This window comes from Balaenoptera acutorostrata, chromosome 7 (genome assembly GCF_949987535.1).
Source record: "Balaenoptera acutorostrata chromosome 7, mBalAcu1.1, whole genome shotgun sequence".
Taxonomy (NCBI): domain Eukaryota; kingdom Metazoa; phylum Chordata; class Mammalia; order Artiodactyla; family Balaenopteridae; genus Balaenoptera; species Balaenoptera acutorostrata.
In genome coordinates this window covers 101,546,825-101,571,915 of record NC_080070.1, presented here as the reverse complement: position 1 = coordinate 101,571,915, position 25,091 = coordinate 101,546,825, and the positions used below count along the sequence as shown (strand labels likewise).

The 25,091-nt window shown below is 37.7% G+C and overlaps 1 protein-coding gene and 1 non-coding gene across 4 annotated transcripts in view; both read right to left on the bottom strand.

Annotated features, from left to right (window-relative positions):
* The window catches only part of BCAP29 (B cell receptor associated protein 29), a 40,931-nt gene that overhangs the window by 2,613 nt on the left and 13,227 nt on the right, over positions 1-25,091 (bottom strand). For 2 of the 3 annotated variants that reach the window (XM_007180893.2, XM_007180894.2), the window contains exons 6-7: positions 21,813-21,945; positions 2,788-2,888 (exon numbers count right to left, since the gene is read on the bottom strand). In XM_007180893.2, coding sequence (XP_007180955.1) covers positions 2,788-2,888; positions 21,813-21,945 — 234 coding nt within the window. The remainder of the gene's footprint in view (positions 1-2,787; positions 2,889-21,812; positions 21,946-25,091) is intronic. The other variant, XM_007180895.2, reaches the window with a different exon arrangement.
* LOC114237822 (small nucleolar RNA U109) lies at positions 17,944-18,073 on the bottom strand. Its single transcript, XR_003623306.1, has one exon. It is a non-coding gene; the product is annotated as a small nucleolar RNA U109 (small nucleolar RNA).

Here is a 25,091-nt window from a genome sequence, read left to right as displayed (position 1 = left end):
AAAGTGCTTTCTTGCCCAGGATCTGATTTAATGCTCATGAAATATTATAATCCTCATCTAAGTACTGAAGAAGCCAAGCTGCATGAATGTCAAATGATTCACCCGAGGTTTACAGAACTGGTCAACCATGGAGCTGAGAGTTTTTCTCATCAAACAGATACTTATCACAGGGAATTGGTTTTATAGGTGGTGAGAGAGGAGACACACCGCACAGGGTGGTAAGACACCTCAGGTATTAGCAATGGCAGAAAACCATTCTTTGGGCTGGAGGGCAATGGAGGAGACAGTGTTAACAGATCCCAGGAACGAGGTCCCACCAGGTGGAAGACGCCCAGTGGGAACTGGGACCATGGAAGGAGATGAGGCTGCTGTGGCAGATGCCACCCGAAGTGGAGAGAACAGGAGACTTTCTTGGCTTTCCCCCTCCTCCTGCCTTCAGTCTTCTACCAGTGCCTCCCTTTGGCTGAATCTGCCCAGAATCCAGAGAGCAGACCCCAGAACCCACAGTCCAATGACCAGCACAGGTGAAGGAGCATAGTGGTTAATGATAGAAGTTCTGAAGAAAGGTTTCCTGACTTTAAATCCAACTTTGAATGCTATCACTTTTCAGTTCAGTGACTTTGGGTACATTATTTAACACCTCTGGGTCTTGTTTCTCTCATTCACAAAATAGGGTATTAAAATATGTATTTCATCAATAATTTGATGGGCTATGAAGGAGAGAACGCAGATAACATATATGAAGCCATCAGCTAAGTGCTTGGTCCAGAGCACACCCTCAGTAAACGTCATCCATAAGTATTTCAAAAACCTGGATACAAGGCTTAAATGCACCAGGGCCCAACTCTTAGCCTGGCACCTGGCGTATCTGGGATGAGGACATTTTTTCAAAGACACAGGTATAAAAACTACTTTCTTGGGAAGGGATTACTCATAAAAACTTCTGAACACCTTTTATCAGGAATGCATGAGCTGCAAACTGAAGCTTTTTTTGGGGAAAGAAAAAGGGTTTGAGGGTATCTTACTATCACATACATTCTTGAGGGATTAACAGAATCATTGGCTGTTACCACAATGGGACATTCTCTGCTTCTTTCTCCATCCAGGGATCTAAACGTTTCTGATACCCAGGGCAGAGACCACCGGTGTAGATGCTCATCCTTGTTGACTACACCCTCATCTCACAAATGGGAGGGAAAAATAGTTCTATTTCTAGGCGAGAGGCTTCTAAAATGTTTCTCCACTTTCCATGGTGGATCTTTAAGGATGCAATGGAATAATTCTCATCATGCCATGGTGAAGTCAGCAATTTCGGGACCTCTGTTGTAGAGATGGAGAAAGGATGGTCCTGCTGAAAATCTAACTACCTACTCCAGAGCATGAGAACTGAGCTCTTGGTGTCCTGGGTCTGGAGCACACAGGATATCTATCCTTCTCTGGTCGCCCTACTGTCAAAGTAGGTCAGTTAAATCAGACATGCAACTCAGCTGGGAATACCAGATTACAAATGTGCATCAGATTATCTCTTGACTGGCTCTAATCAAGGCCAAAGTGGCTGGATGAGAATAAGTCATTCTTTCAGTAAAATTTCTACAGAGGAATTAATACTGGTAATAGTGATAATTATGATATAACAGCTATCATTCCTTGGGTGTTTACTATCAGCCAGGCACAACGTTAAGCACCCTACACATTCTATTTAATCCTCCCAACAAGCTAGTGAGCCAGGTGTTATTACTGTTCTGATTTTACAGATGAAGAAAAGTGAGTCCCAGAGGGGTGACATGACCTACTTGGGATCACAAAGCTAGTAAGAAAGTTACAGTTATTCCATGCCTGTCTGACTCCAAGCCTATGAATATCGTGCTTGCTTGTCTTGTGCCAGGCACAGTGCTGGACCCTGAAGATACAATGACCACTGACATGCAGGGAAATGAGTCCTGGGACTAAGGCTTCTAATACAGTGAAATAACTGTAGAGCTGTAATTGCTAAAAAGCCCTCATTGAAGGCCACAAATGCTGCCAATTTCTAAGGATAAGCCCAATCTGAAAGCAGAAGAGCAGAGACCCTCCATCTTGGGAGGAATTGAGAGGGCCAGGGTTGCCTCTAGAATGGTCTCTTCCCTGAATTCTCCCCACACGTGGTCAAAGCGGGCTGGGAAATCAAATCAGGTTAGGGGCTGGCAGCCCAAGAAGGAAGGGAAGACAAACCCAACATGGGTGAAGGTAGGGAACTGACTCTTGCTGGACTGAAGGGGAACAGAAAGAAAACCATGGCCCCTGACTTTGTGACTTCAACGATAAAAACGTTTTCTCCATTTCCATCTTTCAACTTAACTCTGGAGGTAAAACATAATTTGAATGCCTCAGGCTTTGTCCTAAGATATTTCAAACAGTGGGACAGAAGGAGTAGTGTAATGTGGGTCTTCAATTTTTGGCTTTATTTTGGCATGCATATGGCAAACATTCTAAATGGCAAAACTAAATTTTTCCAGAACCAGTCTGGTTTCCAATGCTGCTGTTTTTATGGCTCAATTCTTTTGCTTAAAACTTTACTCCAGCTAGAATGCTGTAAGTTAGCATGTCAGTAATTCTCTATGTTATGATTATTTTCATGCAATATCCCAACCTTCAAGTAAAAATTGGCTTATTTAATCACTCTGCAAAGTCAGGATTAACTATCAATACATCCTCTTAGCTTGCGAAGGGCAAATAACCCAAATAATTGACTTAGGTAATTAATTACTATTTCAAAAAGCTGAGGCTCATAAAATGGATGTCACCCACCTGAAGTTCTGAGTGTTCTTTCAGGAGCCGGTCATATTCTTTTGAAAGTCTCTCTGATTGCATCTTCATCATCGTCATGTCATTTTGTGCCTTAGAAAGGGCTAGAGAACATCGAATAGAATTGTAAAATTTTTATTTTAAAATAATTTCAAATTTATGGAAAACTTGCAACACTTGGAGAACTTCTTTGTAGCCTTTACTCAAATTCACCAACTGTTGACAATATGGTACATTTGTAATTGTATTCTCTATCTCCACACATGCACAATCATTTTCTTGAACCATCTGAGACTAAGTTACAGACATCATGCTCCTCTATCCTTAAGTATGTCATTGTGTACTTCCTAAGAACAAAGATATTCATCATATAGTTAGCAAATTCAGGAAATTTAACATCAATACAATACTCTTTATCTAATCTACCATCCATATTCCAGTCTTGGCACCTGTCCCAATTATGTCCTTTTTATCATTTTTTCAGTTCTAGTCCAGAGGTCCAGTCCTATATCAAAGATTAACAGTAAGTTGTCATGTCTCTTTAGTTTCCATTAATCTGGAATAGTTCCTCAGCCTTCACTCTGCCTTCTTCTCCCCTATCTTTCAAGACATTCACATTTTTAAGAATGCAGGACACTTTTTTTTTAATAGAATGATTTCCAATTGATTTTGTCTGATGTCTTCTCATGATTAAATTCAGGTTATGCCTCCCACTTACATACAAATATGACATAAATGATGCTGAATGTTTCTCAAGGTATCACATCCAGAGGCCCAACTGCCTCTCACTGGTTTTTCCATATTATAGTTATTTTCCTCCTTGTAACTAAGAAGCAGTGAGAAGACAATTAAGACTATGTAAACATCCTATTCCTTGTCAAAACTTCCCCCCTATATTTAGCATCTACTGATCATTCTTGCCTAAACCAATTTTTGTTGTGATGGTTGCAGAATGGTGATTTTCCAACTTCATCATTCCATCCAAATTTATCAGTCAGCATTGTACTATAAAGAAGAGCCTTCCTTTCTTCTCCATCCATCCATCCATCATCAGTATGAACTAATAGATTCCTATTTTTTCAATGACCTATAATTCATTACTATACTTAATTTCCCCCAGATTTGGCCAGTGGGAACTTCAGGCTGGCATCTATGTCCTTCGACTATGCCCCCAACAGTTTCTGGCACAAGATGTTCCAGGCTTATCTTAACACCTCCCAGGCTCAACCTGGACTCAGGCATTATAGAACAGAGTTTATCAGAAGGGTCTGCTTTTGAAAAAACTGAGGGTGGAAAAAATATTTTATCATTTTTACTAAGGGATGGGTGACAATATTTCCTTAAGAATAAAGACAATCACTTTCTTATACAAAGTTGAAAAATATGGGGTGTATTAAGTGGCACTTAAAGACTTTAACCTCAAGATGATACACAAATATGGCTACATACTAGTCTTTGTCTACCAAAGAGCAAAATCTAAGTCAGCAAATTAGGTAGAAGTTAAAAAAATACATATATGATAAACATTTAAGTCAACATATTGTGTAGAAGCTAATGAGCAAATGTGTAGAAGGGAAGAGTAGTGTAAGATGCACTGGAGAAATTCTGGGAATCCTGAACTAGCTCTACATACAATTCTGCACATGTAGCCTTCACAAGTTCTGCATTTGTAAATTTTTTAGGGTAGGATTTTGGGGAAGAAAGTGGGATTTATAAAACTTAAGTCACTTTTTTGGCAAAATGAAATTACAGGTTCTGTTTATAAACAGTTTGATTGCCTTCCCTCCTGAGAAGCCATCATATGTTATATATAAGTATGTAAGTCACTATCAACTGAAGTGCCTTTTGTATCAATACTTTCTAGACTATTTTGTCAAATTAAACTCTCTGCATTGTTCTACATCTGCATTGTCCAATAAATGTTCTAAAACTGTGCTGTCCAATATGGTAGCCACTAGCTTCATGTGGCTACTGCACACTTTAAATGTGGCTAGTGCAACTGAAGAACTGAGTTTTAAATTAAATTAAATTTAAATTTTGATTTATTTATTTTAAATTAATTTATTTTTGGCGGTGTTGGGTCTTCATTGCTGTGCGCGGTCTTTCTCTAGTTGCAGCGTGTGGGGGCTACTCTTTGCTGCGGTGCGCGGGCTTCTCATTGAGGTGGCTTCTCTTGTTGCAGAGCATGGGCACTAGGTGCATGGGCTTCAGTAGTTGTGGCACATGGGCTTAGTTGCTCCATGGCATGTGGAATCTTCCCGGACCAGGGATGGAACCCATCTCCCCTGCACTGGCAGGTGGATTCGTAACAACTGCGCCACCAGGGAAGTCCCTGAAATTTTGATTTAAATAGCCATATGTAGCTAATGGCTAGCCGTAATAGACAGCGCAGCTTTATAACTTCCTCCACATTACTTCTATAGATCCATAAATCTAAACTAGGTATTAAAAGTTGAATTTGACAAATTTTATGTGTCACTTAGTAAAGAAAAGCATGGGTTAGATGTGGAAGAGAGATTTTTGGTAGTTGGTTAGATTTCACAGGGACCACACTCACAATATAAAGATTTATATATTAGTTTTCAATCTGGGCATAAGGCCTTTCCTAGATGATACTTTTTTTTTTTTAATTAATAAATTTATTTTTGGCTGCGTTGGGTCTTCGTTGCTGTGTGTGGCCTTTCTCTAGTTGCGGCGAGTGGGGGCTACTTTTCGTTGCAGTGTGCGGGCTTCTCATTGCGGTGGCTTCTCTTGTTGTGGAGCACGGGCTCTAGGCGCACAGGCTTCAGTAGTTGCGGCACACGGGCTCAGTAGTTGTGGCTCGTGGGCTCTAGAGCTCAGGCTCAATAGTTGTGGCGCACGGGCTTAGTTGCTCTGCGGCATGTGGGATCTTCCTGGACCAGGGCTCGAACCCATGTCCCTTGCATTGGCAGGCAGATTCTTAACCACTGCGCCACCAGGGAAGCCCCCTAGATGATACTTGAAAATACAAAACATGGTGTTATCTTCAGTTCCTTCCTTACTAAAAATGTTTACGAGCCTGGACTTACTTTGGTATATAAAAAGCAGGGACTTCCCTGGTGGCACAGTGGTTAAGAATCCGCCTGCCAATGGAGGGGACACACACAGTTTCCATCCCTGGTCCGGGAAGATCCCACATGCCACAGAGCAACTAAGCCCGTGCGCCACAACTACTGAGCCTGTGCTCTAGAGCCCATGAGCCACAACTACTGAGCCCGCGTGCCACAACTACTGAAGCCCGCGTGCTTAGAGCCGGTGCTCTGCAACAAGAGAAGCCACCGCAATGAGAAGCCCACGCACTGCAATGAAGAGTAGCCCCCGCTCGCCGCAACTAGAGAAAGCCCGCATGCAACAACAAACACCCAATGCAGCCATAAAGAAAGAAAGAAAGAAAGAAAGAAAAAAAGAAAGAAAGAAAGAAAGAAAGAAAGAAAAAGCGAAGAAGATTCTACAACTTAATAATGTCTGAATAGTCTGTAACAGTGGTTTTAAAAATGTTGGTCAGGAGGTTGTATTGAACAGTTCATCTTAATGTTAAAAACGATTTATACTTAAATCTTTGAAAGGAATAAATTAATTAGGAAATTCAACAAATCTTAGATATCAACTTATTAGGTCCTTATTAAAAGATACTATTTTTCTCATGATTTGTTAGGAGAAAGAATGAGTCAAGTGGAACTACAAATCTGTAGAAGAAACTAGAAAACCACTTGTACAGTCTATCCTGAAGTTTCTTCTCATCATGACTGGTACGAAGCTATAACAAAACAACTGCAGGCAAATCCTGTTTTTCTTGCACTTACCGAGCTAAGGCATGAACTGTGTTTCTTATTTTATTTTGTATTTCAGTGGATATTAGTAAACCTAATGATTACTATTTTACTGATTTCACTCTAATTAGGAGAGGATGTTACTGTCTAGGAGCCTTTTGGACTGTTTCCTAGTCCTTTCTCTACCTCTCATTTTATAAAAATTACAATATTCTGTTTTGGTTGTCTTCTACCTCCTTCTGAAACTGCCTTCATGACTAAGGGATTATATAAACTTGTTATCTGACATTTGAATATGCTTGTTTTATTTTGAATCATGTTATTTTGGAAACAGCATATATATGGAAGACATCAGACAAGGAGGCTTGAGGTGATACATCTAAGTCACTATTTCAATTTTCTCATCTGCAAAAATGAGCTGCTATCATTTGCCAGTAGCATTATGGAAATGTTGAGATATTTCATGAGAATACTGGCCAGATTCATTTATGTTCACTGGGAACTTTTTGAGGCAAAAATCATTTATTAATATAAAGAATAACCCCAATTAATGTTACAGTGACGTGTAGTAAGCCAAAATGTTTGTGTAAAATGCCATGTAAGCAGGCCAAACATATTTGTGGTTTTCCAAGTGCCAAACTTACATTTATGGAGCTATTTGCACAGTAAGAGGAGTTGGTGAGACCGATGCACTGTGTAAATGTATTGTATCACTATGTTTTCTACCCAGGATAACAGACAATATCAGCTAAGCTCTGCCAGGAAATGTAAGAGAAAATTTTTAGACATATTGGCATGGCAGCTCAAGCTGGCTGCTGTACACTAGCTATAAGGATTGTGCCAGAGAAAGAAATTTTTCAAATTTTAATTTGAAAAATTTCCCTACATCTAGTGTTGATTTCTTTTCAGTTCATTTGGTTCTATTTTTGAGAACTCGAGAGTGTGACATACCAGAGCTCTTCAGTACTTAATCCTCACATGTACTGTTCCTTTACAGGGACCATCACTGGACCGTTAAGCTACAGTAATGCTTCCAAAATACTTGGAAAGTAGACACACAAACTTCTGTTCAGTAAGGGACATAAAATGTGGTTTTAATTATATTATGGTTATTTCTGTACAGGCCTATATTGTCAGGTACATGCAGGTAAGGTCTGTTTTATTTATCACTTCAATTATCACCCACTCTTTTTTAACCTCACATCCGTACGTTGATAAGGTGTATTGATTCTACTTCCTTTATATCTCTCCAATCCATCCACTTCACTCCATCTCTGTTATCACTGTCCTCATCTCTAGTTTAGATTACTGAAATGGATTCCTCACGTTGTTTCTTGGCTACTCTAATTCATTGTCCACAGTAATGTCAAAGTGATTGCTTGCTCCTCTGCCTAAAAACCCTCCAGCAGTGCTCCCCCCACCAAAATGTTAACATATAAACATGGCACATGAGGCCCTTTATGATGGATCCTAGGCTTACTTTTCAACTCTTACCACTACCTCCATCTTATTTTATGCTCCAGCCACAGTGAGCACCTTGCAGTACTTCAAAAAGGCATACTCTTTCAGTTACATGCTACTCATTTTGTTAAAACATCCTTGCCCATCGCCTTTAACCTCCCTGCCTGACTCATTCTCTCCCATTTCATCTGGCTAATTAATGTTTATCCTTTGAAATGTCAAGAAATTATCCTTGATCTTTTCTGTTGGCTTCTACTTCATCTTGAGCTTAATTTTATAGCACTTATCATGCTGAGGTATAACAACGTCCCTACAGGACTGTGGACTACTCAAGAAACAAAGCTGTGTCTTGTCTCTCTGTTCTGGGTACCCAGCACTGTGCCTAGCACATGGTAGGTGCCTAAAATATGTTCCCTGAAGGAAGGAAAGGACAGACAAATGAAAAGTCTAAGCTTTAAGCATCTGAAAAATTCACTTGTGTGGAACCAGTTCATTTTTTGAAAATATGATAAATGTCAGGTAAACAATGAGGTACCACTTTAGTCACTTGATAGGAATCTTGGTTGCAACTAAACCAAACTATATCTTTAATGGAAAAAAAAATTCAGGCTAACTGGAAGGTCACAAAGCAAACAGACCTTTCTTGATATTTTGATAAAAATATAATCACGTTACAAATATCTCATGCTAATTCAGAATTAAAAACAAAAAGCAAACAAATATTATTACAGAATCCAGTTTAGTTAAAAAAAAAAAAAGAAAACACTGATTCTATGAGGCAGGATATATACAAGATAAGCCTGGAGCACCACGTAGAGTCAAAAGGGTGTACTCAAAAAATGATAAAGCAAAAAAAAAAAAAATCCACAATGATGGGGACACGTCAAAGAGACACAGGACCCAACTGAAGGCGCTCCCAATGGCTAATGCTAAAAAAATGACTTGAGCAACAAAATAAATAAAAGAGTATTTTTTTCTTTTTTTTTACAGCCTTGTTTATTCCCAGAAGGCCTCAAAAAACTGAAGCAACAGTCATGCTTTATCCATCCCAAGATGAATCTTTAGGAAAAGGCAAAAGATTCATTTGATTATGAAGAGAAGCACAAGTATAGATTAAAAGAGCATTAAATTATAATCTACAGTATAAAATGAATACCCACGAATAAATAAATAAATAAACAGGGGTAAATAGACATATCTGTGCAGAAGAGTTCCAAAAATTTATGTAGATACTCTCACCTCAAGGAGGTAGGGCATAACCCCCACTTCTTAAGCTTGGGCTACAAATAGTGACTTCCTTCCAAAGACTACACTATGGGAAGAGGGGGAAAAAAGTAACTTTGCATAGAGAAACCTGACAAACACTAACCTCCGCCAGGCAATCAAGGTCAACATCAACAGTGATAAGTCATGCTGGTATGTATTTCTGGAATAATGTGATGAAAATAGCACTTTACCCTCTGTGACTTTCCTCTCCAGTCCCATAACCCCAGTCTGACCATGAAAAATATCAGACAGCTTCTGATAGAGAAACATTCTGTAAAATAACCAATACTTCTCAAAACTGTCAAGCTCTTCAAAAATAAGGAAAGTCTGAGAAATTATTATAGCCTACAGGAGGCTAAGGAGACATAAAGCTAAATGTAATGTGGTATCCTGAATGAGATCCTAGAACAGAAAAAAGATGTGAGGTGAAAACTAAGGAAATCTGAATAAACTATGGACTTTGTCAATAATAATATATCCATATTGGTTCATTAATTGTATAAATGAACCATATTAATGTAAGACATGAATAATAGGAGACACTGAGTGTGGGGTATATGATAATTCTCTGTACTATATTGCCTACTTTTCTATAAATATAAACTGTCCTAACATAAAGTTTATTTTAAAAAAGTACAGTGGGAAAAAACCCCACACAAAACACATGTATATAGGACAAGATATAATAAAATTCATTAGGCTATAAGTACTATCTTAGTAAGAAACTATCAAATATGACCCCTTAAGTTCCGTTGTTTTAAATAAACAAAAACTTAATTAAATTTTTCTTTTGTGTAAAATCTTCTGATGTTTTAAAATTATTATATTATGTAGTTAAAACCCTACCAAAGTGGTAATATTAAAAAAAGTCAGTGAGTAGGGAGTGAGGAAGTAGATAAAAGAAAAGCAGATATTCTAGTAAAGAAGCATGAACCTCACTATTTATGATAGCCAGGTCACGGAAGCAACCTAAATGCCCATCGACAGATGAATGGATAAAGAAGATGTGGTACATATATACAATGGAATATTACTCAGCCATAAAAAGGAACGAAATTGGGTCATTTGTAGAGACGTGGATGGATCTAGAGACTGTCATACAGTGTGAAGTAAGTCAGAAAGAGAAAAACAAATATCGTATATTAACGCATATATGTGGAACCTAGAAAAATGGTACAGATGAACCGGTTTGCAGGGCAGAAATTGAGACACAGATGTAGAGAACAAACGTATGGACACCAAGGGGGGAAAGCCGCGGCGGGGTGGGGTGATGGTGTGATGAACTGGGCGATTGGGATTGACATGTATACACTGATGTGTATAAAATTGATGACTAATAAGGACCTGCTGTATAAAAAAATAAATAAAATTAAATTCAAAAAAAAAATGAGGTAAGCCAGATCACAAAAGTGATCTAGATATTGCCATAGACTAAAAAAAAAAAAAGAAGCATGAACTTAATACATTTCAAGAATATCAAAGTGTAGGTCACTTAACCTTCATGAATAAATCTTATGTGTAAGAGGTTTAAGTTACTTAAGAGGAGGGTTGAGGGGCAATATGATTACAAATATCTTAAAAATATTTAAAGTTAGTGTTCATAAAAACAGTTTTTATGAAATCTACATTAGGGTCAATATGTACAACAAATACAGAAGTGCTGTGAGAATTAAGCTCCTTAACAGCGATGAGAAATCTTTACTGTTTTCATCAAGAATATGAAGAAGGAAACGTTTTTCCCAGTCTCTAACTGCTGAGAGTCCATGAAACATAAGAGTCCCTCCAAAGATTCCTACTGTTCATGACTAGAGAAGATGAAGCTGTTACACAGGTGAAACTGCCCTAAGACAAGGGAGTCATCCACTCATCTATCCATTCAACAATGTATGGAATGACTACTAGGCATCAGGCATTCTACTAAGTGCTGAGGATGAAAAGATAGGTAGGGTCTTAGCTCTCATAATACTCATTTTCTAGTCAGAGGAAGACGCACAATAAAGGAAGCAACCAACCAACTAACAGTGAGTGCCAAGTGTCATGAAGAAAGTTAGAATAGGGTGATGTGATAAAGAATGACCATGCAGCCACATGAGATGGAGTACTCAGGAAAAGTTTCTCTAAAGTGGTGAAATTTAAGCTACTATCAGTTCTGTCTGCTAAGGGCACCTAGAAGTAATGACACCCCAGTAGCAATGAGCACACCTAGGCTATAGATATTATTTTCTAAATACCATTCTCTACCTAAAGGCTCACTGGAGAAATGGTTGATTCAAGGGCTAGAGGAGGAAAAGTACAAGATAAGTTTGGACTATCTTGTTATACCAGAATGTATGTGCTTACAGAATGGGGGCATGACAAAATGATATGGAACCCAGCTTGAAAAGACTTCCACTGGCCAAATCTGAGACAATCTGAACAATAAACTACAATGCTCACAATGAATTATAACACAATGAATATATTACACAAGCAAATCAATAAGTAACTGGGGGAAAAATGGAAAGCTCCTCCTTTAACAATAGAATGGCATCTAATAAATGGAGAAGGAATAAGAGAATTAGAAAATCACCATTTGGAAAATATAAAAATAATAAGTGAGAGGAAAATATGAAGAGAAAGAAAAGGATAAGGAAGTGTAAGGTGTTATCATTTGGGTACAGGGCATTTTTTTGGGTATTATTTTTGCATCTCTCCTGTGATTTGAATTGTGTGATTTGAATTTATTATGTCTGAATAAAAAGTTAAAAGGAAAAAAAATAAATTGCTATGAAGTAGAGCAGAGAAATGGGGCAGTAAGTGAAGGAATATGAGACAAAAGGAAGTTTTTGTTTTTATTTTTTGGGATAGGAGATGCCAGAGGATGTCTGTAGGGTGATAGGAAGTGAGGAAGTAATTGCAGCAACAGAGTCCTTGAGAAGGATAGTGGGGTTGGGAGCCAAAGCAGTAGAAGAGGGATTGAAACTTAATCCACAGTAACCCAAGGACAGGTAGAGTTTGAGCCCAGCTGAGGGAGGACAGTAGTTTTGGTGGTGAGAAGATGACTTTTTTGATTAATTCTTTGTGCCCAATGAAGTAGGGTGGATTTAGAATTTAGAAGTGAGATGAGAAGATCTAAAGTAGTTCTGGAGAGTGAAAAAGTGAAGATTTTAGAGAAGTTTAATAGGACTGTCACAGTGTTGAGGGACCATCTGAATGCAGTGACCATTTATTTAAAATAAGAAGTTAGTTCCTTCAGCAATGCTGAGATGCTTGGGTGCAGGTACCAAGTGATGGATACCTGACTATCACCAGAGCTCGGTCCTTGAGAGAGGAGGGAAGTAGAGGAAGAAGGAGGGAGGGGTGAGGAAGAGGGGAGGAAGAAGAAGGAGGTAAGTAGTTTGCAAGAGCCTAATTATGATGAACCAGTGTTTGGGGGTGAGATTTACTCATATCTATTAGATAACAGGCCTAGAACACTAAGTATGTCCTGGTGACAAAGAGTTGACTTAGATGTGGCCCTTGCCTTCACAGCACTTACAATCTAGTAAGAAAGGTAGACAAATGAAAAGTAATTTCTACAGAGTACACTATTAAGTTAGTATCCATGCAGAACTATGGAGGTCCAGATGGAAGCCACTCAACCCAGCTTGAAGGGAGAGAGTTTCAGGGAGGCTCCTTAGAGGCGATGATACTGGAGCTGAAGGATGAGCACAAGCTGGCAGAGTGTGAAGGAAGAGGGCAGGAGAGGCAGACAGACCTGCAGTCCTGGGCAAAGGGGAAAGGTGATGAAACACCACTGTTAGGAGAACTACAAGCTCCCATATTTAATAGAGTAGGGGTGTAAAATTTAGACTGGACAAGGGTGGGGCAGGCAAAACTAGAGATGACGTTGGGGGGCAGATCGCAGAAGACCACGTGTGCCATCCTGAAGAGCTATAAAGGTAACAGGAACCAATAGAGTTTTAAGAAGTGAAGAAGCATAATCAGATCTGTGGTGTTGCCACTCTAGTGGCAAAGTGAAGAAGCCAAACTAATGGCAGGGCCATGCTTTAGAAGGAATGGAAAGAAAGCTGTCCAAATAATTATACTAAAGAGTAAACATTAATGCATGAAACCAATGATAGCTCTATTTGTCACATGAGCAAAGGGGAAATGAATGATTTTTTGTGTGTGTCTTAATTTCTCTACCTCTCGCTAGGTATGTTGGTGCCTGCCCCTACCCTCTGGGGGACTATGAACATGAATAAGGTTTATGGGTGAAGTGCTTTTGGGTTTTAGAAAAGACAGGGATGTAAGGCATGCTAATACTTATAAGGATTACTGGGACTTGGGGCCAAGGAACTGATGAGCAGGCTTTATAATTTAATAAATAAAATCAGCCCCACTGTTACGCTATTAGCGAATGAAACACCAATAAATGCATGAAGACTTCCTTCATTAATCTTAGCTGGGTTGCTAAGTAATGTATTTAAGAAAAGAATTTTGGCTCTGTGACTTAGCAAAGAATAATTACAAATTATATTAATATGCTGGCTTTGCACTTAAAAATCAGGGTGTACGTTTTAGGCAAAGTACTGTGTAGGTATAGCTTTATACAAACTGCTTTGAAAAGGATATGCTTTATAAAGCAAGTTCGTGTGTAAGCAGAAGCAACACGTGGAATCTAGAAGAATTTACAAACCATCATACACGAGAATTGAAGGAGTCAGTTTACTTTGACTGTAAACAAAGAACTAGTTTTACTATATATAAGCATATATAATTTCTTAAATTATCTGATCAACGTTCATTCAACCAGCATTTAAGTGCACAGCAAATTTTATAACAATATTAACAGCAGAAACCAATCTCTTCAACACCATTATTTATACTGAAAAAGGTGTTCTTCCTTATTTGACAATCCTTAATAGGGGTCAGTAAACTACTCCTGTAAAGGGCCAGACTGTAAATACTTTAGCTTTCTTTTTATTCTCTGGCTGCACCACTCGGCTTGTGGGATCTTAGTTCTCCAACCAGGGATTGAACCTGGGCCCTCTGCAGTGAAAGCTCAGAGTTTTAACCACTGGACTGCCAGGGAACTCCCTTATTTTCAGCTTTCTATGCCATGCAGACTCTGTCCAGTTTACTTAACTCCACAGCCACAGAAAATATGTAAACAAATGAGCATGGCTTTGTTCTAATAAAATTTAATTTCTAAAGTCAAGGCAGCAGTTTAGATTCGGCTCATGGGCCACAGTTTTCTGATCCTTCTCCTAAAACACACTTCTAAGTCTTACCACTTTTCTCTTAGATTATAAATTTACTGAAAAGAACTATAAATTGAAGTATCAGAGCATGAGAGGAGAGGAGGATCCAAATTATACTGGAAATTTTAAGAAACCTCCTAAGAAGTTCCCCATTTTATCCCTTCCAATTTTGCTTATAGAAAGAACAAAAGCTATACAGACAGTGGATGCTGCAATGAGATTTAGTTTTACGAAGAAAAGGTTTTTCCTTCTTTAATTTTCCAGCTCATTTTCCTAGCTGATAATTTTCCATCCATTTCAAAAGTGTTTTTAGAGCAGAGTTGTCCAGCTTAATTTCTGTACTGCACTTGGCAGTAAACACAAACCTGATACAAGCTGATCCAATCTATATGTCCATCAACATACTTGGAGAACTATGCTTGATTATATTCTTATCACCTGGAACATTCTGTTATTCAGTATGCGTTTAGCACTCTCCACTCCATGTTTTTTAGTAAACTAACTCATGTATCACACAGGGGAAGAAATAAATTGTAGTCACTTTATGTATATATGTTGGATCCATCCATCTGGGTTATAAAGCTCTTCAGGGAAGAGACTGTTTTCTCTTGCTTTAATGCCCCTCTGTAGAGCTAATCAAAACTTTTCCTCAGGTAGCATCAGTCATGCTTGCTGGTATTGTCAATGCTATGAAAGGTATCCTTGAATTTCTGTCTTCAGTTACTATCTTCCCTGTAGCTATTCCTCCTGGTCACTGGATGACACTTAAATAGTTTATTTTATATAGGGCCTGCAAACAGATAGGAAGCTCACAAAAAGGAAAACATCACAACTAAATGGGAATGTAACAGGGAACAGCAGGAGAAAATATCACCATGACATATTAGTGCCAGGAAAGCAGTCCACAGCAAGAAAGCCTCCTTCTTCTGGTTTGGTGGAGATAATATAAACTAATAAATGGCAATATATCTTTCATTTAAAAATAAAAAAACAACCTAAGAGCTAAAACCTGACTAAAATGGTGGGTCACATATTTTATTTGCTTTAAATAACTGAGGTACTATTAATTACATATAGTCTATTGCCACATCCTTCAAATAAACTATGCTATTCTCTTAAAATACGGACTTTTATTTTTCAGCTAACAAAGGAAGGGAAGGAGATGTTAAAGAAGCAGAAACTTCCAGATAAGTAAACAGAGGAGAAAATACATGTTTTTTATTATTCAAAGCATAGAAACTCATTAAAAGGTCATAAAACAAAAAACATGACTAAAACTACCAAATTTTTTAAAGCATTGCAAAATTTAAAGTAAGATGGTGGCTTTGATATAACTGCAAGTTAAAGATAGTTGAATTTACACTCACAAGAATTTGCAACTGTAAGATATGCTTAGTTTGGACTTTGAGAATTTATTTTTAGATAGATAGATGGCTCAAATAGTTCCTTTGTAAGGAACTCAAGAAGAAGGAATTTAGGGTTACTGATATACAGAATAGTAATTCCCTTGTAATTTTCTCTCTTATCTTGATCTTCAATTTCTCTTGTAAGGTACTTCAACTATTTTCACTCCCTGGTCCCTATGTTAGTATGACTTGTTTATTACTGGCATTAGAGGGTGATGATTTTTAAAAAAAACTTGAACATCTTTAAGGGTAGTGAAGTTGGTCTGTAAAAGGAAATGCTAGAATGCTAGCTCTTTTCAAGGTAAGCCACAGTGACAGAGAAGCATTTATCCAGGAACAGAGTTGAATAAACTAGTTGAGAGTGGAATAAAATAAACCTTCTATTTGGTAAAGGAGAAGTTTAAATAGGATTAGAAGATTCCATTTCCTGGTCCAAATCTAAGGTCCCTGTTATATGCTGCCAATACTTAGGGACACAGAATGGGCCTTTACAATCAGTTTCTGTTCTGTTTGTATATACTTTGTTTAGATAGCATTTAAAATTTGCTTTATCTCCAGCAATACCACTCCTGGGTATTTATCCAAAGAAAACTAAAACACTAATTAGAGAACATAAGATACATGCAGCCCTATGTTCACTGAAGCATTATTTACAATAGCCAAGATATGGAAGCAACCTAACTGCCCATCAAAAGATAAATGGATAAAAAAGATGTAATACACACACACACACAAACACAAGCACACGCACACATGCAGACACACGCACAATGGAATATTAATCAGCCATAAAAAAGAATGGAATCTTGCCATTTGTGACAACATGGATGGACCTAGAAGGGATCAATGTTATGCTAAGTGAGGTAACTCAGACAGAGAAAGAGCAATACTGTATTATTTCACTTATACGTGGAATTAAAAAAAATTAACAAACATAACAAAACATAAACAGAGTTTTATATAGAGAGAGAACAAACGGGTGTTTGCCAGAAGGGAGGGGAGGTAAGAGGAAGAAAGAAATAGGTGAGGAGATTAAGAAGTACAGATTTCCAGTTGCAAAATAAATGAGTCACAGGTATGAAATGTACAGTGTGAGGAATACAGTCAGTAACTATGTAATATCTTTGTATGGTGACATGGTAACTAGACTTGACTAGACTTATTGTGGTGATCAGTTTGAAATGTATAGAAACAACAAATCACTATGTTGTGTAAAAGGAACTAATATAGTGTTGTAGGTCAATTATACTTCAAAAACAAACACACTCATAAAAAAGAGACCAGATTTGTGGTTACCAGAGGTGGGGGGGTAGGGGGAACTGGGTGAAGGCAGTCAAAAGGTACCAACTTCCAGTTATAAGATAAGTACTAGGGATGTAATGTGCATCGTGATAAATAGAATTAACAATGGTGTATGTCATATGTGAAAGTTGTTAAGAGAGGGAATCCTAAGAGTCCTCATCACAAGAAAAAAAATTATTTTCTATTCTTTAATTTTGTATCTGTATGAGATGAAGGATGTTCACTAAACTTACTGTGATAATTGCTTCATGATGCATGTAAATCAAATTATTACTCTGTACACCTTAAAATTATACAGTGCCATATGTCAACTATATTTCAATAAAACTGGAAGAAAAATAAATAAAATAAAAATTTGCTTTATCCTCAATAGGTATGCTTTTTATTTTTTATTTTTTGCCTGCACAGTGTGACATGGGGGATCTTAGTTCCCGCATCTCCTGCACTGGAAGCACAGAGTCTTAACCACTGGACCACCAGGGAAGTCCCTCAATAGGTATGCTTCTTAAGGACAGTTTTAATTATGCTCCATGTTAAATGATCTTACAATGAATAAGTTATATGAATAGTTCCTAAAAAATTGCTGATAGAAAGAAAGAAAAAGAAAGGAAGGAAGAAAAGGAAGGGAAGGAAGGAAGAAAGAATAAGGGCAGGGTCAAGGAATTTGCCTCAATCACTTTTTTGTATTTTCTTCTTTTTCTTTTCCCTTTATGTAGGAGAAATGCACTACTACTCAACCTCTACTATTAGAATGGCAGCCCTGATAACTTTCAATGTAGCATGTTATGGGTATACTACTGCTCCTAAAGGAATGAGGAAGCGAGATGTCCACATGCAACTCAATCACTTTCAAAACTGTATCTACTTTTACCACCGCCTGGATGCACGCAATGACTGAATGGTATGTATTTCCTCGCAGTGGTTAAGAATCCGCCTGCCAATGCAGGGCACTGGTCCGGGAAGATCCCACATGTCGTGGATCAACTAAGCCCATGTGCCACAACTACTAAGCCTGCGCTCTAGAGCCCGCGAGCCACAACCACTGAGCCCGTGTGCTGCAACTACTGAAGCCCCCGCACCTAGAGCCCATGCTCTGCAACGAAGAGAAGCCACAGCAATGAAAAGTCTGCATACCGCAACAAAGAGTAGGCCCCGCTCGCTGCAACTAGAGAAACCGCAACTAGGCACTAGCCTGTGCGCAGCAGTGATGACCCAACGCAGCCAAAAATAAAAAATAAGTAAATAAAATAAATAAATTTAAGAAATTAATTTTAAAAAAGAATAAATACTGGGAAAGTATTAAGAATAAATACTGGGAAGCTCTCCTGGAAGAGTCTTTTAAAGTCAATCTCCTTGGATATCAGAAGGTTTTCCACTGCATACAAGGTCTATTTTTATTATGAGGGCTTGTGAACTTTGTAAATTCTTTAGAGCCTAAGGTCTCATTTTTCATGGCAGTGCCCTTTCCCAATTACTCCACACACTGGGACATCAGAGTTACCATTAAACAAATCATTAAAAATGACACATCAGGTCCTTACACCTGACTAAGTTAGTTCTGAGTGTAAATTGGGTGCCTGGGGACATGCACTCTCTCCTTTGGCTCACTAGGGTCATATTACTGCACTGAAGCACAGGTAATTTACTAACTGGTCAAAAATCTAAGCTGGTGGTTAAAAACTGATGGAGATTTTGGCACTACTGATAGAGTGAGTGCTCTTAATACCTGCCTTCAGAATAGCACTTTTCCAATTTGGATTGAATCAGTTTAAACAGACATTTTGTATTTATGCTTTACTTCTGCTAATATATTTGGAGAAAATATTTCACTTAGATTAAAGAAACACTAAGAGTTAGACCATACATATGGAAAATACTCTACCTCTATTAAGAAACAAACCACACTGCCTTTCTACTCAGTTTCCAAATATAAAAGAACTTGCTAAAACATTTCTTAAGCACTGTCAGCCTTAATACCCTCAATTTTTAGAAATCTATGAATATATTTGAATGGTACTATGTACAAAGCATTGTGCTGCTGAATTCATCCAAATCTTGTACTACTAATTTATTTCTTAGTTCTTGTCTTAATGAATTTGATTGGTATAGGTCAACAGAACATAGCCAGGGTTATACCTCCTTTAGAAATGGAACTTTGATCTTCTCAAGGTCAGTAACAATGTTATCTAAAATAAAATGTGTTCATAAAATACTACACACCTTGCAGGAACCAAACAGGACATACTCAAACAGGTAAAATCTGCTTTTACCTCAACATCGATTCACTTCGAAAGCAGTTTTGAAGTCTACACTTCAAACACAGAAGCTTGGCATCTCTTGTTATCAGACCATAAACAAAATGCCTGTATTATCCAAGAGTTCATTTTCTCCAAACATCTGAATTGTCTGTTAAAGAAATATTGAGTTTCTTGATATTACTCAAAATAACCCTGAGTTTAGAGTTATATATCAGACTTGTGAGGTTAAAGCTCAAAATATCTCAGAGTTGGAATTTTTAAAAGGCAAAGGGAGAAAAAACTAAGCTGGCCAGGGTTAGGAGAGGTGCAGCATGGCACACAACCTATTCTTGTCTGTCTTTTTATTTCTGTCCTACTCTGCTTACAACATAAGGGAAAGGATCCTTGGCAAATATAAAAAAAAGAAAGCAGAAATTTAAAATAATTTTTTTAAACTAATTAAAGGTATTTTGGAAATAGTCCCTTGCATTCTTCAGAAGGATTAGCACCAATATTTTGTGTTGGGTAAAAAAAGAACACTATTTCTCATTTGAAATGTCTGATTACTAAATTTATTTTCATACAAATGTTAAAACTTCAAGATCATGTTCCAAATTGTCTGGAATTGCAGAAAAGCCAACAGTACACCAACTATGAGAAGATTTAGAATTTTGAGTTATACTATACCTATCACATCATCTACCACCTTGTCTAGAAGAGTAAATGATTTTTTAACTTACTGCCTCTAAATGATTTTCTTTTTCTTTTTTTTTTTACTTTAAATAAGAAGTAGGAAAGTAACTATATATTTTATATCATATCATATGAAATATCCTACAGATTTTTTTTAAACAGAATTAGCTTTTATCTTCAGGCTTTCCATCTCAAATTCAAAAACTTTTTTTTTTTGTAGGTTTATTTATTTATTTTTGGCTGCGTTGGGTCTTCGTTGCTGCGCACAGGCTTTCTCTAGTTGTGTTGAGCGGGGGCTACTCTTTGTTGTGGTGTGCGGGCTTCTCATTACAGTGGCTTCTCTTGGCACGCGAGCTTCAGTAGTTGTGGCATGTGGGCTCAGTAGTTGTAGCTCGCAGGCTCTAGAGAGCAGGCTCAGTAGTTGTGGCACACGGGCTTAGTTGCTCCGCGGCATGTGGGAGCCTCCTGGACCAGGGCTAGAACCCATGTCCCCTGCACTGGCAGGAAGATTCTTAACCACTGCACCACCAGGGAAGTCCCTCAAATACATCTTGATGAACTCAACTCTACTCAAACAATGTCCATAGATAATCAACAACAGCAAATTATAGTACAGAAACTTCTATTATACTGAGGCCTATTAAAAAAAAAATCTAAACTTACAAATGGTATAAAGTAGGTCTTTGATTCAGTCACTGAACGTTCTCCAAGTTATTCTCAACACAAAGTAGTGGAAGAAATCTGAAACTGGAGAAGGTCTATGCATTGATCATTATCTTGACTCTGACTGAGAGGTTCCCCAGTATCTGGACAACATCAAGGACTATGTCACATGCAGGAATGTTGCTCAGGGGTCAAGCCATAAACTTTTATTCAGAGTTTCCTGGGATGACACTGGACTTGGGACTTTTCTGTGCTATGCAGCTACAGGTAATAATAATTTGTTCCGTGTCTAAGAAGAAGAAAATACTAACAGAGCTATTTTTCAAAAAACAAAAAATGTAGAAGAAATAGCTGCCTTCAGGAAAATGGAGTTGGGACGCCCTACCCCAAGTCCTCATTGCAATGTGTTTGGAATGAGACATTCAAGCTCTCAGATGGCATCCTAGACTGTGGCTTACTCTATCCCTATCCATCTCTTTCAAGGAACATTTTCCTTATATCTGGCAGGTAAAAAATATTAGGGCTTGAGATAAGCAACGTATTTTCTCATAACCAAAATAATAAGATAAGATAAATAATAATAATTATAAGATAAATAATAATAAGATAAATAATAATAAATAAGATAAATAATAATAATAAGCAATCCCCTGTCATTGCTTCTTTCAAAGAAGCAATATACTATGATGGAAAAATGTGATTCATTTCCAAACATGTGTTTACAAGCAACTTTTCAGGAACATAGCTCTTTTGCTAAGGGAGGAACATCTGTATTTACAACACAGATCTGAAACACCTACATGTTTGTATGTATAACAGAGCATGTTTCTCTTGGCTGAAACAGTGTTTTATCTCCGTATTTGAGCAGGAATTTATAAATAGGTCACTCTTGGTATTTTAGCCAGAAGAACATTTAGCCATGAGTTTTGTTTTAGGAAAAACAGTGAAGTGTAACAGCATAAAATATCACAATACTTTTCCTACTTTTGTGCATGCATGCAACGTTACCATCTGAAGCCTTCTTTAATTCAGTTTTCAGTTTTTCCTTATCTTCTGCTAGTTTTTTATTTTCTGCTTCCAAAATGTGTTCTTCTTCCTTGCCATGGTTTTTCAAGAGCTATCAGAAAAGAGAGTTATAGAAAGAAGTAACATTAGACTGCAATAGCCATTCTTTCAGGAAAAGAGCTGAACAATGTATTTTAAATTATTGGTCTTTATTTTATTCTTTGTCCTTTACAGTATTTTATACTTTTTTATAATGTAAGCTTCTGTTGGCAGAAACTTGATATTTGGCAAATACACACAAAATTTCTTCTATGATTGAAATCTCTGAAATGAAAATAACAAGAGTTTCTGGTTGGGCTACAATTAAAATTATATTTTCAGGGACTTCCCTGTGGTTAAGAATCTGCCTGCCAATGCAGGGGACCCGGGTTCGATCCCTGGTCCAGGAAGATCCCACATGCTGCAGAGCACCTAAGCCCATGTGCCACAACTACTGAGCCTGCGCTCTACAGCCTGCGAGCCCGCGCACTCTGGGGCCCACGTGGCACAACTACTGAAGCCCGCGCGCCTACAGCCTGTGCACCGCAACAAAAGAAGCCACTGCAACGAGGAGCCTGTGCACCGCAACGAAGAGTAGCCCCCGCTCACTGCAACTAGAGAAAAGCCCTCGCGCAGCAACAAAGACCCAACGCAGCCAAAAAAAAAATTGTATTTTCAAAGGTATTTAGATAAACAATGTCTTTTCCTTAATTGCGTGATGTTATTCTAAGGAAAATAAAATAGTTCTGGGGACAGTACTACTTGGAAAGCCATTATGTTCCAATTGCAGAGCTGTCTACTCAGACTAGTTCTATATAGACGAATTCATAAAAGAAGAATATAATGTTGTCAGGCTAGAGATGGGTAAGTGGAGAATAACAGGGCCATCTCTACACTTGGACAATTCTACCTAATTTTCATTGAACAGTCTCCAAATTACTTTATTCGGTTAATCCTTTACAACGTTCTTTATATTTTCAAATCTATTCTGGCTTTTAAAATGTTTATTTTATGTTTGTAGCTTATTTTTTCTTGGCAAGAAAAATTAAGATCTGAATAGTAAAATATTTGACTAAAATAAAAACATCATGGGGTAAAAATTTCATAATCTATATGTCAGGATGGAAATCATCGTTAATAGAATGAAGAAGTTGACTTATCAAAAAGAAATTGTAAGATGTTAAGTTACCAAGAAAGGCAAATTAGATTAATGTTTGAAAAACAGAACATGTGTATACTGGCATGAATTATTTGACCAGTAAAAGGCAGCAATTTGATACGGAAAGCTTCTGCAGTCAGGTAAAAAAGTTAACTCACGACAATTTAAAACAGACTGACACAGTAAAGAATTTCTACTGCAGGGTGATTCCTTTTCTAATGTAAGCTGATATATTAAACAAACAAAACAAATTTCTACTGAGCACTGCTACTACTACATGCAAATATTTTACAGTGCTATGTACTATAAGGAGTAAAAATGTAAGAGAAGTATGGTCTCTGCTCTCAGGTAACTTCAATCTAATGGAAAGGATGAGACTAGAGCATAGATACTGTAGCACAAGATCGAATACAATACTACCGTGTTATAACAGAGATTAGGCAGATCCAGAGGAGGAATTAAAGCTCAAATGAATATACTGTATAATTCCAAGGAATTTTTTTAGGAGATAAAGGACTGAAGTACCTACTAAAACCGAAGGAGCTTCGTATCTCCAAAATTAAAAATATATATATATATTTTTAAGAGCAGAAACTAGGGAAAAAACCCTCCAAATCTCTACAAGTTTGTTGACCATTTCAAGTTCAAAACAATCTTAGCTGTTACTTCACTGAATTCAGTTAACACAGCCTCCAGTGATTACCCAAATTGGAAGAGAACGACTGAGTTACAGGAATGTTTACCCTGCCTGCTTGAATTATTATTGCCACTGACTTGGAAAAGTTGGATTTGGTGTCAGTCTTGTAAATAAGCTTTCATTACTGCACCTGTCAACTTGTTCAACTTTATTTTGTGTAACTTGATGCTGGAGAAAGACCAAGAGCCCTGGAATCTGAAATTCAATAGCTACCAGCTACAATAATACACATGTTCACTGTCCCACCCACCTTATCCCACCTTGGTAAGTGGCTGGGAAGAAAACAAGTAAGAAGTAAAGCTCCGTCACTGTTGTTATACTAAAGCAGTTAAATTAAAAATTAATTGGCCTTTCATCATTATTTCTTTTCATTAACTGAATATCATAACAGAAAGGAGTCCCAGGCACCACCTGCAAGTCCTTTCATAGGTTAGCATACGATTGAAGGGCACAGAACAATGTGGTTAAGAGTGTGGATTTTAGAGGCAGCCTGCTTGGATTCAATCCTTAGGTCTGTCTCTTATTAGTGGAATGATCTTGGGCAAGTCGCTTAACCTTTCTGTGCCTCCATTTCTTCATCTATATAATGCAAATATTAACAGCACCAACCTCATAACATTGTTGCAACAATTGAAAGAGTTAATACCTTACTGTGAAGCATGTGAACAATGTTAGCTATTAGTTATAAACTTGAGGCCCAGAACAAATGAGGTGACTTGCCCCAGGTCACAAGGCTAATTACTGGTAGATTTGGGACTGGCACCCAAGTCTTTTGGACTTCAGGATAATGCACTTTCCATTAGATAATGTATCTCTGATAGAGAGCGAAGAGATGTTTTAGCAATTTTATCCTTCCTTAGCTGGTATTTCAAAACCTACATGAAGTATCTTGAAATAGAAGTCATCTTTGACATTCTGACCTATGGTTAATCAGTTACGCTTTGGGCACTGACAGTATTTTTATCCAGCTTGCAGACTTTCTCCCCACTGTGTATTGGCTTTAGCCCAGTATATCTATGCACTTATGATCTAGGGCCACTGACTGGGCCACAGATTATGCAGAAGCAGGGAACCAGGACAGCATGGAACCAAAGGAGAGGAGAACAAAAAAAGGGAGAAGCTGTGGCAGATCAAAGAATCAGTAATCATGAAATAAATTTCCTTGCAAGTTAGTAACTGGTTCTGAAAACAATCCCAAAAGAAATGTTTTAAGGAAGGTGCTTTTTCTGAAGGACAAGACTAATTTAAGTACATTAATTATGGTGTATATGAGAAAATTCATAGTACCAAAACTACAAAAACACTTTCCATTTTCTTGGAGTTCAAGAATAAGAGGAAAAAAGCAGTGTTCTATTAGTAGTTA